This window comes from Ischnura elegans, chromosome 7 (genome assembly GCF_921293095.1).
Source record: "Ischnura elegans chromosome 7, ioIscEleg1.1, whole genome shotgun sequence".
In the NCBI taxonomy this organism is placed as follows: domain Eukaryota; kingdom Metazoa; phylum Arthropoda; class Insecta; order Odonata; family Coenagrionidae; genus Ischnura; species Ischnura elegans.
The window spans coordinates 41381395-41397980 of NC_060252.1; the positions used below are offsets into that span (position 1 = coordinate 41381395).

The following is a 16586-nucleotide window of genomic DNA, read 5'->3' on the forward strand; positions in this document are numbered from 1 at the left end:
AATCACACAGTCGCAAAACCCACTATTTTGAACCATTTATCTTAAAAAATGTCTGGGGGAAGTGCCCCCACACTTCCCGCTTACCTTAGCGAGTTTTCTATACCCTACAGACCCGTAGTATTAGCTGCGCCCAAAACCCCCTATCCTAGCTACGCACTCGAGGTGAAGGAAGAAATACAGAGGATGGTTTATCGACTCGTGAACATAGCACGTTAAATTGACCATGAGAAAATCATGGGTTTTCATTAGCACATGAGCACAAACAACACAAAAACTGAAAGACTGACCATGCGATTTTTAATCGTTATCACGAATGTAACACGAATTGGAAATTGAATACGTTTAAGCTCATAAGGGCATATGAATTGAGATCATGGAATCTTCGGAATGAGGACTTCCTCACCTTTGAAATTCCTTTGAGTAAAGTTACGTGAGTCACATTCATTACCAATTTTTTTAATCACCAAACACGTTCCGTTGGATAGCTATGGTTGGTTTATGCTTCGAAAGATCATGAACACAGAAACTACATTTTTTCTGTGAATCGTGCCTTGGTAAGCCAGGTACGTCCAAGGACTTAAAATATTCAGATAGATAGTTGGTGATTTCGTCTTCGTTTGTAACACATTTAAAAGATTCGAACCAATGCAGAGTACGAACTATTTGAATTTACCTCGTTTTAGTCATCCACATCTTCGTTCTTGCTCGCTAAATAAACCATCTTTGATTCTTTTGGTGATCAATCATATTCTGGAACGCTTTGTTGATGAGCTCACCTTCCGCTGAAAATAATTTGCAATAATTCCAAGGAAATGAGTTAAAACTACTCGATTCGTCGACAGGAACACGGACATTACCGTTTGTCAACAATTGCTTGGAGATTTGTTTACAAACACGGTAGTGAAGTGTCAACTCGAGCTGGGCCACGGCTGGGCTTACAATTAGCTCGAATTAATTTTTTTTAATTTAATTTCAATTTAATTAATATTTTGAATATATGTAGTAATTAAAATGTTATTTTGTTACGAAATTCAGTCATTGACGTGGTAAAAACAAAACAAATTATTTTATTTGTAGTTTTGACCGACTTATCAATTGTTGTGTTACTATAACTCCTAAAAGCATGTCCATATGAAAGAGATGAATTTTTTTTGTGAAATTATCCTTTTTTTAATGGCCTATATGTTAACCCCGCCTGAGAAGAATCCAAAGAACCAAATCTCATTGACATCGGTGCAGCCGTTCTCGAGTTATAAGTGTTCTAACTAACACGATTTTCGACTTTCTTTTATTTTAGATTAGAAAACGTTTGTATGTGAAAAAGAAAAGGGCTGTTTTTAGGGTTTTCCCGGCAATTATTCTATTTTTTTCTCTCCGTAAGAACCATCCTTGGACTTCAACGAACATTTTAAAAAAAGAATTGGCCAAATTGGTCCAGGCGTTGTTGAGTTATGCGCTTACCAACACATTTTGCGATTCATTTTTATATATAAGATAATTCGGAAATCAACGTGACGTGGGGGAAATTTTATGTTTTAATGACCATGAAAAACTGAAAATGATTGCACGCACGATCGAAAAAAAGCATTTATCAGAGCCGAAGTTATTCCATATTTAAACATCTATCTATATAAACATATGAATCCCCGAGATATTGAGGGAAAGCGATTTTTTTTCTTTTATGGTACCAACGTCTGACTGGTATTCTGTATCCTCATATTCGATGGTATTTAGGTTTTCTTACTGTATTTTTGTATTTTATTTTTGTACCAATGTGAATATTCCATGCCACTTGCTACAACACCAAGTGTTTATCCGCATTCTTTTCGGGCATTATCCACCTGACAAAGAATATGATAAATTTCCCAAAAAGAATACGTTTGGTTGCTTCTGATGCATGCAAAATCAGCAGCTGGAACGGTTTTCTCCATGTGGATGGCCAGTTGAAAACATTTGAGCGTGTAAACCTCCTGTGATACCTCCTAATATGGGCGAAAAGGAATGAAATATTTAGCCATCGCAGGTGCATTATTTTTTCTTGTATTTTATTTATCGAAGGACTCCTTGGAACAGATGTCACCTGACCGTCGCCGTTTGCCCATTTACAGGTCAATTCCTCTCGGAGCTCGAGCGTCATGTGGAAGCGGCCGAGGCGTGGGTGCGGGCGGTTGAACTGGCGCCTTCCGAGCACCAGATGGCCTTCAACGCAGCAAGCGCACTCAGGCAGGCCGGCGATAACGCCCGAGCCGAGGAATACTACCGACGCGCCGTGGAGCTCAGTCCACTGGTGAGCACCAAACCCCATCCCTATTTCCTAGTCGTAGTTCAAAATATAAATAATGACTATATGATTTTGTTCTTTCCCGGCATAAGGTAGGCATTGGTGACATCTTTTCGGATTTTTTCCTGGGTTTGTTGCTTGTAGGCCAAAGTTTCGAAAGCTACCTCTGCCATCCTCTTACCATACCTCTACGAATGCCCTACGGACGATGGGAGAGGTTATTATGGAAACTTCGGGCAACAAGCAACTCACCCGGTGGAAAACTCAATAAGATTTCACCCAAATCTCTACCATTTTTACTTATTATTTGTTATTATTATATTTATTATTTAAAATATATTATATTTGAAATTATCATTTTTAAATAATAATGATATTCTAGCATACCTCAATGCGATGAGCAGAATTCGAGTCAAGTGTTTGGTTAGTGTGTCCAATTGTTGAAGTGTGATCTTTTTCATGTCTATATCACAGAATCCTAGTAGGCGAAAAGGTATTTATCTATATACTAAGAAACTCACTCCCAACCTATCACTGGCTGACTCTCCCTTACTAAGGCTTGGGGTGCTTATATACAAAGCGAGTACATGCGTACAATTAACACGTCAACAGTTGGACACCCTTACCTTTAACTTGGCTTGAAATCTCTGCATTACATTATGTAAATTTTTTTTCTTACTTCCGACTCAACGCTAAACAAATATTTCAGTTAACTTATGTAATGCAATAAAATAACTTATTTATTGCTAACGTTTTGGAATGTAATTTCTTCCATCGTCAGGCCTTGGACTTTTTTTCTATATCTTACAGAAACTGTAGCCACACTTAAAGTAGGGTTCATGCGTTAGCTGTTAGTGCCTTGTCAGTGGATAAGAAGAATAGTACAATTGATACATATTCATTAAGGCCCTGGAAAATGATCTCTTGGAACAATTACGTAGTGTCAGGGGAAAATCACTTTGCATTTAAAACAAGGACTACCTGAAAAATATTACTTGTACATCCTTATTTGTATAAATATCATCGTTAAAATACCCACCAGCTATCAAAATATGCATAATAATGACTTATTACTGATTCAAATACTAAAAATTAAACGGCCATTTTTGTGCGTGCATGCGTTGATTCTGTTGGGTTTTCATGGACAAAATATAAAACCGAAACCATACACAAATAATTAAAATATAAAATTTAGTGCTAAGTTCAATTAATAGTAACAGAAAATGAAATATTTTGCTAAAATACATAATATCGTAAATGCATGGTATCATGTTGCTGCTTTTTTTTAGGTTACTGTCGATGCGAAATTTTTTGTGCTTATGTGAAAGGCTGCAGTAGTAACTCTTATATTTATTTCCCTGGAATATGACTTATATCTCAGTTTTCCAGTCCTAGTCGTTAAGTTTTTTTATGCAACTTCCTTGATAGATAAAAGTCACGCCCTGATGGTTTGTGAAAATACACTTTGGTGCAAATATTTGCCATGAGGTGGGGATTTAACGTAGACACAATATGTAGTTGCATAGTATTTGGGTGATAATTTCTATGTTGAGGGGTAATATTGCGTTTAATTCCCCTTTGCGGCTTGCTAATCTCCACCAGTGAGATATAATTACCATTTATCTACCGCTTTTCTTGTACACGCATGGATGTTAATTGAATTTGATGCTCTTGAAGCTAATCAGTCGGTATTTGATCAGTTCTATAATTTACTTATTATCACTGCAGTCAGTGTAAAGTCTTACAAATGGCGGCATAACTTCCTAACCAATATGTGTGCAACTTCCTTCTTCTTAAGCTTCTTTGAAACAAGTTTTCATTTTCATGTTATGCATACCTTTATTGCGTGATTGAATCGATATGCTCTCTCTTTCCGACTACGGTTATTTGCCTCTCATTCTAGAATTTTTATGGACTCCCAAATTTAGCGGCATTTTGACTGAACCTATGCCTTTGATATCCTACGTTTTTTATATGAGTTTAAGGTAACTTTCATTCCTCTCTTTGTGCATTAAAATTTCATTTAAAATAATTGGCTTCCCTAAAAAAGGAGTTTTTCCCTCTCTCGTTAGTATGAATAGGGCTATCACAAGCCTTTGAAGGTTTTGTCTAAATTGTATTTATTCATGATTTTCGAATTCATTTTTATTTAGTCATATATTAATACTCTTTTCGATCACAAATGAAAGGTTTCAAATGGTAAAGCCTGAAGTCATTAGTAATATCCTGAAATTTTCCTTATCGTGTTCATGCTCATTATGTTCTACACAAAGCGTCCACTTTGAAACGGTGGAAACTATTTTAAGTAGAATTTTTATTTTAATGTCCATTTAACTGCTCACTGTGGTACTGTACATAAATTTTGCTGACAATTCTGCTGTGCAGTAATATTCTTGAGCACGGTGTTCGTTTCCCCAAAAAAAATAGCGTTCATATTAGCCAAGGTTATCACTCCTATAGAGTGATATTTATATTTTAAAATCACTCCTTTTCTTTTGCAAGTTTTGCTTGATATTTGCTAACGTTGCTCTCTTTTACACTAACGTTAAGAAATATTTCCTCTAAACATGCTTGTGGGCTATTGGACTAGCCACTTTTATTCTGCCTACGTCTCGGGCTCCTTGGACTCATCCAATTAGAAAATTACTGCCTCTATCGTAAGAAAAAACTGTTTGAGCAATATTGGTATAGCTCTCCTAGGTGCCTATAGCTGGGTTATAAAATTTAAATCAATGCATGCAAGTTTCCTCAAAGAAATTATTGCACTAGGTTGTAGTGACAAGAGTGTTGGTTTCCCACACCATGGGTTTGGGTTCAAATCCTGGCGTTGACAGAAATTTTTTGAGACTACCCGATCCCTGCTTAAATGTTTTGTGAGGACATTTCAAGCGAAACTCTCCATCTGCCGGATGGGACGTTAAGCCAAAGTCCACTTTGCGCCATTCCCAACGCCGGGTTTCTCTTCAACCTTCCTTCCATATCCTTCCCTCTCGACACAAATACCTCAGATGTCAGTGCCTCCTCCAAACACCATATAATCATTGTAGTATTTGTAAACATTCCCGGTAAAGTATCTCGTAGAAGGTAAATGACATTTTTCGACAATGAAAATTGTTTTTAATTTATCACGAGAAGTGCACACATAATATATTTTAAAAGGCATGGTTTTGAACGCATATGAGCGAAATTAAGCACATGCATGTCTGCCATTGTTTCCTCCTCGGGATAGCTGCGTGGTGTAGGTCTCTCGTTGTTCTCACGCGGGTTGTTTTTCAATTTTTGTGCAAACACCTTGGTTTTCATGTTCCCCAAGTTTCTCTGGGATTCGATCTCCCGGACCTTTGCCTCTATCTCAGGGGTCATCTTTTCCGAAAGGTTTAAACCCATATCCCTTTTCATCTCCGTAGGCGGACAGCCCGCAATGGCGTCGCCCACTTAGACACATAACGCTACGTTCGCGCGGGCCAATCAGTGGTCACAATGGAGAGAACAAATACTTCCCCCCTCCCTGCCGGCCTACGCATTTCTCCGTCGCTTTTCAGACCACCTTTTACAACGCGTTTCCAGGGGGATTTCTTTCGCTCAATATTACACCGCGCCTTATCTTTGCCGAGGCTCAGAAAGCGTAAATTTTCATTTGGCCGTTGCGATTGCCTTTCCATTGTCACCGCAGCGGGAGCGCAGTCATTTTTTCAGAGCTTTATTGTGGCACTCATTAATAATTCCTCTACCTGTATTGCAAACTCCCCCCTTTGGTTTCCAGCGTGCGTCATGCCGGTTAAATTTTAGAGATTTTTTTTTCATTATTATCTTAACATACATATAACCCAACCAGCTGTCTTAATAGAAGTGTACCGGTGGGTGACAGAACGCCTTGGAGTGACGCCATTGCTGTGTGCCACCATCTGCCTTGCATACTCATACTAATTATTCTGTGAAAACATATTCCTATAACTTTCCGTTTCTTGAAATACCTCAATAATTTTATCAGGTAGCTTCTAAGACTCCCTGCTTAATTTGCGTTAAAGCCTTGAAACTCCTCTGCTAGCTTACAGTATTTTTGACGATACTTGCAGTTCTTCTTTGTATACAATTCAGTTCATGGTTTGTGTCTCATGCGCTTCCCGCGTTTTCTTGGTTTGGCCTGATAAATGCGAAGAACCTCTCTCTTACCTTCCTTCCAGCGGGCGCGCTGTGGCACAAAGGGCAGCATTGTGCCGCTTCGGCCTCACGTTATTAATAGTAGTGGGTCAGTGAACCAAACGCACCAATTATTCCAACAAGATCATGAATGTACGCTTCTTAATTCGACTTTTTCTTATTTATATCAGCGGAAAACCAAGTGTTGCACTGAGTGCCACGCGCGCCCGCTAGTACGTTTTCATAGACGCGTCAGAGGCGCACGCGCGCGACAATACGCGTCACGTATTCGCGTGAACCGTTCACATGCAAGCGAAAGCGAACCTGCGCGTAGGATGTGCTTGCGCGACATCTACGGCTTTCTGCGAACATATTTGAAGGGAAGAAATGGATGCAGTACTGCCATTGAATCCTGTACAAATGGAATGGAGGTTTTATGCCTTAATGGGCCTTGTTTTACTAAGAAGACGGCGATATGCAAGAAAGAGGTGGTGGGTTCGCCCAATATTTGAGGAACGCAGAAGGCAGGGAGACTACCATCATCTCCTCCAAGAGATGAGGCTTAACGACCGCGAGTCATTTTTTAATTACTTAAGAATGCTCCCAGAAATGGTTTAGTTAGAACTATCGAATTCTGATGAAATTTATCAAAATTTTCGGTCGTCATATGGCTCATTGAAAAATTTAGTAACAATTACCAAACCAATTTGATAAATTATATCAAACTGGTTTGGTAATTGATACCGAAATGGCCACAGCAGTTCGATAAAAACTATCAAAATCAAAAGATAATAAAACATACGTAGCGTGCACATGTGAAATATTTTCAATCCAGAAAACACTCTTATGATTTAAAATCATAAAATTAATAGTTTAACGTAAGTTTATACCAAAAATATACATAAAAAAGTAAAAAAAAACACACCTGCTAGCAGCATCGAACGTGGGCCCTCCGCATGGTAGCGTTGGGCGCTAACGACTGGGCTAAATCGGTTGCCATAAACAATGTTTACACAAACATACTAATATTTTATTAATGTTCATAATCAACCTTTGCGTTGAAATGTGAATAAGATGTGGTTAAACTTTCCCTTTGTAAGCTTAAGAGTAATACTTGATGCACACAATTGCACTAAGTAGTTACTCCATATTCATATCTAGTGCATAGGCGCAAGAAAACTTTGTTTGTACGCTTTTTACATCGATCTAGAGGTTATTTTAACGTGCTGGGTGATATCCTTAGCATGGATTGCGTCTAGTATGACTACTTTAATCACGTCATTCAACATGATCGCAAATGATTATGCCTCAGGAATACCTCCAATTAAGGTTTTTATGTGTCGAAATACACAAACATCTCCTAACAGCTTTAATATCCATGATAATACGCTGTTCAATCATTGTCTTTGATGCACCGGCTTACGGATAACATTGCAATGTAAAGCAGAAATAAAAAATGAACGTAAATAAAATTAAAACTTTATCGCCATCACAAATAATAAAAACAAAATCATTTCTGCCAAATTACCCGGATTTCCGAAATGATAACTTCATCAACGAAACCTCGCTGGTCGGCCATGTTTGAGATTCTACGCGTCCCACGCGTCGAAAGTTGAACATATTTCATCTCGGGAGACGCGAAGCTAGGCGAACGTACGCGGTATCACACGAAGAAATCCGGGCTTCTGATTGGCTGAAAATTTCGCTTTCGCGTCGGTTCGCCTGAAACGCGTTCATGAAAACGTACCTTAAGAGAAAAAAGCGCGCATGCTGGAGGGTATCGGAAACATTTCAACAGTACTGCTTGACGAATCCTAGCTTCTACGTAACTCTGCCGCATATGTCTCTTCCGTGACTTTGCGGGGTAACTCAGTAACCCCAAATTTTGTTGATTCTGTGTAATTTTTTAATTTTTATTTTGTCCCTCTGATATTTTTTATATATGAGCTCAACCACTTAGTAGTTATTTAGGCGACGAATTATTTATTTTTTTACATTTAAAGTGTTTTTGAAAACCTAATTTTTATTAGTGGAGTAACTGAGGTATTTCCTACATCTGTTGGTGGGAAGAAAAAAAAAACTCATTTGTTATACAATTGCAGAGATAAAAGTTGAATTCAATAAATTTTATAATATTTAAACTTCAATAAAGCCAATATTCTACATCATGGCACATTTTGTACTAGTTTTTTTCACAGCATGGTAGTCAATGTACAGTTAGCAAGGGCAAAATATGAAAGATTCTTGCCATTTCGCACAAAGTCAATGCAAATACCTAAATTTGGCTACAGTGCATTTATAAATTATACAAAACAAGATATTATTCGGAAACCAAATCACCACTAGCGGCGCTGTCGTCGCAGACGTCATAATCCAAAATGGCCGTCAGTCCGGGTATACTTCTCGTGAATAACAACACATTTCAATTGCAATCTCCGTGATTCTCCTTATTGCTGTGGATTCGATTGCGCATATCGGCACCGTTCTTCGTTTTCGGACTAAATTGTATTCCAGGGAACATGAGTAGCAAAGTTTTTGTGACCTACTAAGAAATTGTGCGATATTTGGGTGGAAATTGCAGCCAACGAAATATCTTTGAAGGGGAGAGCGTTTTAAACGCGGGTTTGGTGATCACTGTGGGGCTTCACCAAGGAAATGGCTGTGAATTAAAAATAATGGCTCTTGTTCTTCAAACAAGTGGCCTTACCAAGGAAACGCTTCAAATAAACGGTCTCATTAGCCTAACAATTGATGAAAAAATCGAGATCCGGAAGTTTGATTGTTCTCGCAAAGCGGGAATTGTTTAGGAATAGGTAGAAACCATTCGTAGACAACCCAGTTACATTAGTAGCTATTAATGGTTAATCATTTTATGCTACATTAATTTAACCTTTAGTATTCATGAATAATAATGCAAAAAATGCCAATCATTTATTACTAGTTTGTGGATGTTGCAGTGTCCATCAAGCCAGTGGCAAGAGTACCATACAATTATGGGAGAAGAAAGCTAATATGAAGGAAAGAAATTTAACAAATAAGCAGTCATAAAGGAGAAATTTCAAGCTTCTTACTAATTTCAAAATAAATTAAATTTACATTAAAATTGTTTTTGTTGGGATATAACTGAATGGAGAAAACTTTTGCGTCAGGTTCCTTAAGGAGGAGCTGTTTTAACCATAGACCACGACCACTTTGGGCTACACTGACCTCTTTCTCAGGTACATATCCTTCAATTCTCTATCCTATGCCTCGAATAAAAAAAATAAATGGAGTTACAGCTTCGATCAAAAACTATAATAAAGCCGAAAGATAATTAGTTAGTTAGGTATTACCTAAACAATTCACTGGTCGTATATGACTGCAATTATACATGTAAATACTTACTTACTTACGTACTTAGATTAAGGATTAAAATTGGGCCCACTGAAAAATGTACAGAACTAACCTACCTGTATGAAATCATCAATTCATCATAGATGACAGCAATACAACCACATACTGACTCATAGGCGGATTTATCCCCTCCCTCCCCAGACCCATGAGATACCAGCAGCCCCTTTAGCTAAGACCAATTATACCCCCAAAGGTTAGGCCAATGCTTTTCCATAATGGCATCTGTTTCTCAGAAAATATGCGCAGATAAAAAGAAATTCATATATTTTATGTACGCCCATTGTCCCTGCATGGAATACGTACGTTCTTCCCTCAAAAGGATTATTGAGTGAAAAGATGCTATTCACAGTAAGCTACATAGAGAACATAAGAAATACATTCTAACATGCGAAAGAGACATGGGTGACATGGACAGCAATCAACTGGGGTCTTGAAGGAGTTAAATGAAACAAGATAACAAAATTTATATTAGTCGATATATGTTTTCCAAAGAAGTCGGAGACATCAAATGGGAGATGTATACAAAGATAATACACAAATGACATGATTAGCATTGACAACGTTATCATTCATGGTACACTTGATGCGGAAGTACGTGGTTTAAGTACATTATGAAACCATGGAATAAAAAAATTATAGTACAAAGCAATACAATAAGTAAAATATGCCCAAGTGGTGTAATATCCAACAGTTGTAGTCATATCTTGGATGATTTACAATGTTCAAACTAGATTTAGATTTTAATAACAGCCAGTTTGCAAAATGGAATTAATGATATTTATCCTTCTTTATAAGGAAGGCAAAACAATGCAAAAAAATACACTTGATATGGAAGTTTGTGGTACATTAATGAAGGCAGAATGAAAAAATATATAATACAGTGCAATACAATAAGTCAAATATGTCCAAGTGGTGTAACTCCCCACAATTATACGATGGTATTATCTGGGCTGATTTAATATGTTCAAACTAGATTTAGACTTCAATAACAGCCGAGTTACACCATGGAACTAATTTCATTCATCCCCCTTTTTAAGGAAGGCAAAACAATGCAAAAACAAATAAAATTACACTTGATATGGAATAATGTGATACAAGTACATGATGAAGCCATGGAATGAAAAAAATTATTATATACTGCCATACAATGTGTAAAATATGTGCCAGCACGGCAAAGGATAAGTTTAACTTCATTTTCATGAGCGATAAAATTATTTTGCACTTGTTGTTTAAGAAGTACCTCATGTTGTCAGGCTGAAGTTCCGAAAACAAAGTAAATAAACTGGCCAATTGCAGAAAGGAATCGAGGCCAGTCATCGTGTATAGGTTCCTCTCACTCACGATCATGTCAGCCACCGTCGAGTGAAAGTCACAACTAGTTACCTGGCACCCAAAATCCCTTGTCTCATTCACACATTGAGTGCCAATACTACATTGTACACCCCTAACATTTCCATTTCCAATGGATATGAGGGCCTCAGCAGCTGCAGCCTCTTGAGTTTCCATCGAAGAATCTTTAGTGTGCTCATCAATGGGGCTTGCAATAATCTGGTGGATATCGGCCTCATCACACTCAGCAACTGCCTCCACAAACCATTTGGATCTAAATAAAAAATAACCAGATTACAATGATTCAAAACAGTACTTGGCATTGGTAAAAAACAATAACATGGAAAAGATCCCTCACAGAAGAATGGTAAATGACAAATGTCCTCAGTGAAACTATTTCCAAATCTCTATGAATTCGGGCAATTGAGACAACTAAAAAGATGAGGCCAAAACGAAAAATTTCCTGTTCCACTTCCTCATTGTTTAAGGTAAATACGCATTAGGGACTTTTAAGTATAAATTCCATAAAATGAATAAAAGCTTTCAATGATCATCATTTGTAAGTAGAACTGAGTTTGTTACTGTGAGACACATGAAATGCTAACCATTTTTCAGTGCTGAATTTGGTAATACTTAGCTAAGGACCAAAGAAACGACTGAAGATTTAGTTCTCTACAGTGATATGTAAACTGATCTTTATCCAAATTATAAGAGATAAAACGATAATATAATATATGAAAACATTTTTTCAATCCGATAAGTTGATGCCATAGAAATTTGGCCAATAGGTAAACAACCAAGTGTATGGCCTTAGTGGAATCTTCATTTTTGAATAACCATAAATACCATAATTTGTTATTTTTCTAACAATTTCTCTAGTGTTACTCACGCAATAACTCAAGATTGACTGTTCCCATATTTATCTAAATTACATGCCTTTAGTTGTAAACCTAAAATATCTAAATATGGTGGTGGACTGCAAGATTTCAAATCCATATACATTTTTTTCAATAGCTGCATCACATCACGCTGATATAATGCAACCTTTTGCATGATGTATGCACTTTTATTTTTCGGCAACGTTTTTAAACATCTGTAAAAAAAATAGGGCTGCACTTCCAAGCCACAATTCATTCGAAAAAATCACAACTTATGTAGTGTCCCAGTATACTACCACAACCACTAAATACGAGAAAGATAGCAAGTTCAGCACTCTATAACCAAAACAGCTAATAACCACTTCCTTGTTACTACCCAGTTAGACAGTTGGCCCACCTATGCTCGCATTAGTTTCAGCCTTAACTATGGTTGCTAATCAATGAATTTTGATTTTTAATATACGGCTGAAAACTACAAGATTAAAGAATACATTCCTTTGAAATACCTACCTTAATTGGCTCTCCTCGTCGTCCATGCCGTCTGTGTCAAACTGGAGATTTTTCTATCGACGATATCGGTAAATTCATAGACGGGACAGCACATCTCTTCAAAAATCGATGTCTTGCTGGAAAATCTATTGAGAAAGAACACGTTAAAACATAGATAACTACAAGGAGGTTAACATTCGCATCGACTTCACAACGTGATCTCAGCCACGTTGAAACAAACTAAGAGAAAAAAAGTGAAATAGAAAAATGTATACGTACCCGGTAATATATAATCGTTCTTTAAAGTGCAAAGAACACACCAGCATGCTCTTCGTCACCTTTTTCCCGATTTTCAGCCGGTGGATCCACAAATTCCGTCCTGCGATAGAAAACATCGCCTGGCTTTGGAAATTCGTGAAATCGAACTACGGTGTCCCTACAGGCCTTTGAAGAACACTGTGGCACACAGCAATTCTTGTTAGATTTCCCTTTTCTTGGAGAAAAAGTCATCGGAATAATCTCCATAGCAAGCAAACGACACTACTTCTCCTCAGAAGAACCTTTTCTGAATGAGCCGTGCGCAAAAGTATACCCGGACCAGTGATTCTACTTTCGCCCGGTAGTTGGCGTGTAGTTGGCTGGAACCGCGAATATCATTAAAAAAAGAGCTATGGTGTTGAATTACGGGAAAGACTAAAATAAAATATATAAATTATGAATTACAAATGGGGTACCTGAGATACCCCACACAATCGTTCGCGTAAGTTTTCTAGGCACAGTCACGGAAGGATTAACCCTTTCACTCCTGTTAAATCTCCGAAAACCTTCTCCTCACATGCGGCGAAAAGGTTAAAATGCGTTTCCTGGGCCCATGGAGCAGGTACTTCAATAATGGGCGTGGTACACCCTCCAAAGGGCCGTTAATCCGCGACCCTATCCTCGACGAGCTCACCCACGCAGGACCGTCTCATCGACCCTACCAGCGGGGGGCCTCCCTCCCGAAAAGTAACCGCTCTGACTGCAATTTGAAAATCAACCAATCAATCGGATCATCAAAAAATGATTGTTTGCATCGCACTCCTGCCAATCAAGCAATCAAGTACGTCTTTGAACCGTGTTTCTGCGATGAAAAATAACGATTTTGTTAACCTTGCTAAAAACGTGGCTGCGGACCATCGGAAAATGGCTCGTGTCTTGTTCGCTCGAAGGTTTGAAGTTATCGTAATTACCAGATATTTGACTTTACCTTTGAGGCCTTTTTATGGCTATACCAAAGAAAAGTTGGTGGGTAGGGGAGATGAACTGTTCCCCCTGCCATGATTGTATGGAATCCTCACGCCTGTGTCACAATCCGAGGTGGCCTCTACCCTCACCTTTCCAAACAAAACTTTGGGTCGGATCAATGAAATATCCATCATATCATTGATCTTTGTTCATGAAATTCCAACATTTATTCATTTTTTGAAGTAAAAAAATGATCATATATTTTTAAAAATTTTTCCTCATTCTGCGCTTATTTTAGGTATTTATTGTTACTTGGAATTTTTTCTTTTTTCTGCCAAAATTAAAACTCCGTTGCACATTTGATTGCTTTACCGTTTCCGCGAATAGTATTATTATATTATACTACCATATTACTTTATCTGCATGTTTTGAAACATCCTTGCATACTTAGCTGTTTTTCACTTGAAAATTCCCACATAATGGTTGAAGAGGTTTGGTCGGAGGGTTTTCAAGAATTATTTTTTTTGGTCAGAATGATACGTATGAACACAATATTATGCAAAAAACAATACCTGTGTCCGGTAAAACAATGTTATCCATTTGAGAATTTTTCTGTGTTACTGTTCTAGAATAAGATTTACAATTCTCAATCCTGTTACTTAGGAGGGATACGTAACTCAGAGAATTCAGGTATGTGATGACGGAAGGAATTTAAAAGTGTAAAATTCATGGAAAATTATTGGAACAACTTTCTTGGTATATTTTTTTCATTTAAATTTTGGAGAAGTTGAAAAGGGAACTTTATCCAATACCATTATTTGTGGAGTAATTCATGATATAATCATTAAAAGTATCATCTCTTCAGCTTAAAAATTGACGTCAAATTAATGAATGCACGTTAATTTACCTCACTACTCAATTTAGCTCAATGTATGCACGTCGATTTTTCTCGGTGCTTTCATATTATTTAGCTACAGTTGCGGAAAAATTGTTGATAAATACTCCTTAACCACTGAAATTTATCAACCTCACATGATGCCATGAGAAAAAATTAATGTTTCTTACTGTAATTGTTTCTAGTGTGGGGTTCACGACCGGCAGTATTTTTAGATAAAGAATGAGATTTATGATCGTTTTTCGGGTCATTAGCTGCTAATCCGAAGTAGTTGACGCCATTTCCGAATGACGTATAGTTTAGGATGATGTGGTTGAGTATTGTTTAATGAAATGTGAAATAGGCTCCCCTTATCTTCGCTCACTTGCTTAATGTCATGAAATATTTAAACGTAGTTTTTCGGAGCCTTTGCTTTTCACTTATTTCGGAAGAACGTAGCTAACTGGTATTATCTTGTGGCGATATCAGTGGGAATATAAGATTGGTATTATCATAATTATAAAAACGCTATTATCGAATTGGTAAAAATATCTTCCCTCCAATTAATTTGGGAAAGTAATACATTTCTATGAATTAACAGAAATGTATAAATTTCTTATATCTCGTTTTTTTTAAATAATATATAATAATACATAAATATGCAAAAAATATTGAATAAAAAATTTCTGCTTGCAGAACCATAAATGAAATGAATACAATCACAGTTATTAATCTTCAGAAATTGATGTAATTATCTTGCTGATGGGTTCAGGGATAATTTACATAATTTTACATTCCCTCTTTCTCAAATTCCGGAGTACATACGATTACTTTCGGAGATTGAAGAAACCTTTGCGAAATTTATATTTTATAATCAGTCCTATTAATCGACTCAATTAAAATTTCAGTAACCGAGACATACATTTAAACAAAGGTTTTTATCTCAAACAAGATTTCAACGTCTTAAACATATCGCTGGTTGATTAAAGAAATAGATGCTTATTTGTTCAAAGAATTATGCCATGCCTCTACTGGCGTCTTAGCATTTAAAAAATGTTGTTTTCCTCAGGTATTATCTATTTCCTCATACGATTGCAGTATTTGAAACAGTGCTTTCATAATCGTTGCTGGCTTCCTTTTAGTTTAATGATCATAGAGTTCACACAATATGCTACTAATAAGAGGCGTTTTTAATTTTGTTAATTATAGTTTTGCATTATCAAAGAAGTGAATAAGGATGTCATAAGGGTACTAACTCTTGAATTATTTCGAATGCACTATTTCTTAATTATCTCATCAAAGTCTTGTTTTCTCTGCATTGACAGTGTTATCACAATCTTTTAAACCATATTGATTCAAACTTACCACTTCCCCCTTATTTTGAGGTAATATCTTGGTACTGCGGTTAGACCGCGGCAGCAGGAAAATGTTCTAGAACCGGTAAGATGTGTAGAACTAGGTCAGGCCGTTTCTCGTGGAAAGATTAAAAAACAATTAGTCCCTCGCCAAAACTCGGAGAAGGTGGGGAGGAATTATCATCGTTTGTTCTCTCGGCGCTTTCACACTCTTTCGCTGCGTTTAAGTTATGATGCCGAAAATGCTAGCTTAACCCCTGGCTCCATCGTTGGTTATAACTCCTTATGGAACTTGTGATATGATCAAATGCAGCTTGATGTCTTCAAAATTGTGAGGTTATGCGGAGCAGAATTTTCCCAAGTTCAAAGTTAGGGACGGCGAAATGTAATTATGAAATGAAGTACGACTCCGAATAGTCTGAAGTAATGCAACGAATTGCAGGGGAATTTCAACTCTCGGCGCATGATGAAATTAAGGCCAAGGGAATTTGCTGTAATTACCCTTCCACCCGGTTGAAATTTCTCTAGGTTTTAATTTTGGAGCGGAGCACTGAATTTCTTGCAAGCTATGAAGATACTTTGCTTTTTCACATGAGCGCACGTTTCCGCAAAGTTAATTCAAC

At 37.2% G+C, this 16586-nt stretch overlaps 1 protein-coding gene across 1 annotated transcript in view; it reads left to right on the top strand.

Annotated features, from left to right (window-relative positions):
* Window positions 1-16586, top strand: part of LOC124162962 (protein O-mannosyl-transferase TMTC2-like) — a 507991-nt gene that overhangs the window by 427453 nt on the left and 63952 nt on the right. Inside the window, exon 9 of the mRNA XM_046539742.1 lies at window positions 2109-2287. Coding sequence (XP_046395698.1) covers window positions 2109-2287 — 179 coding nt within the window. The remainder of the gene's footprint in view (window positions 1-2108; window positions 2288-16586) is intronic.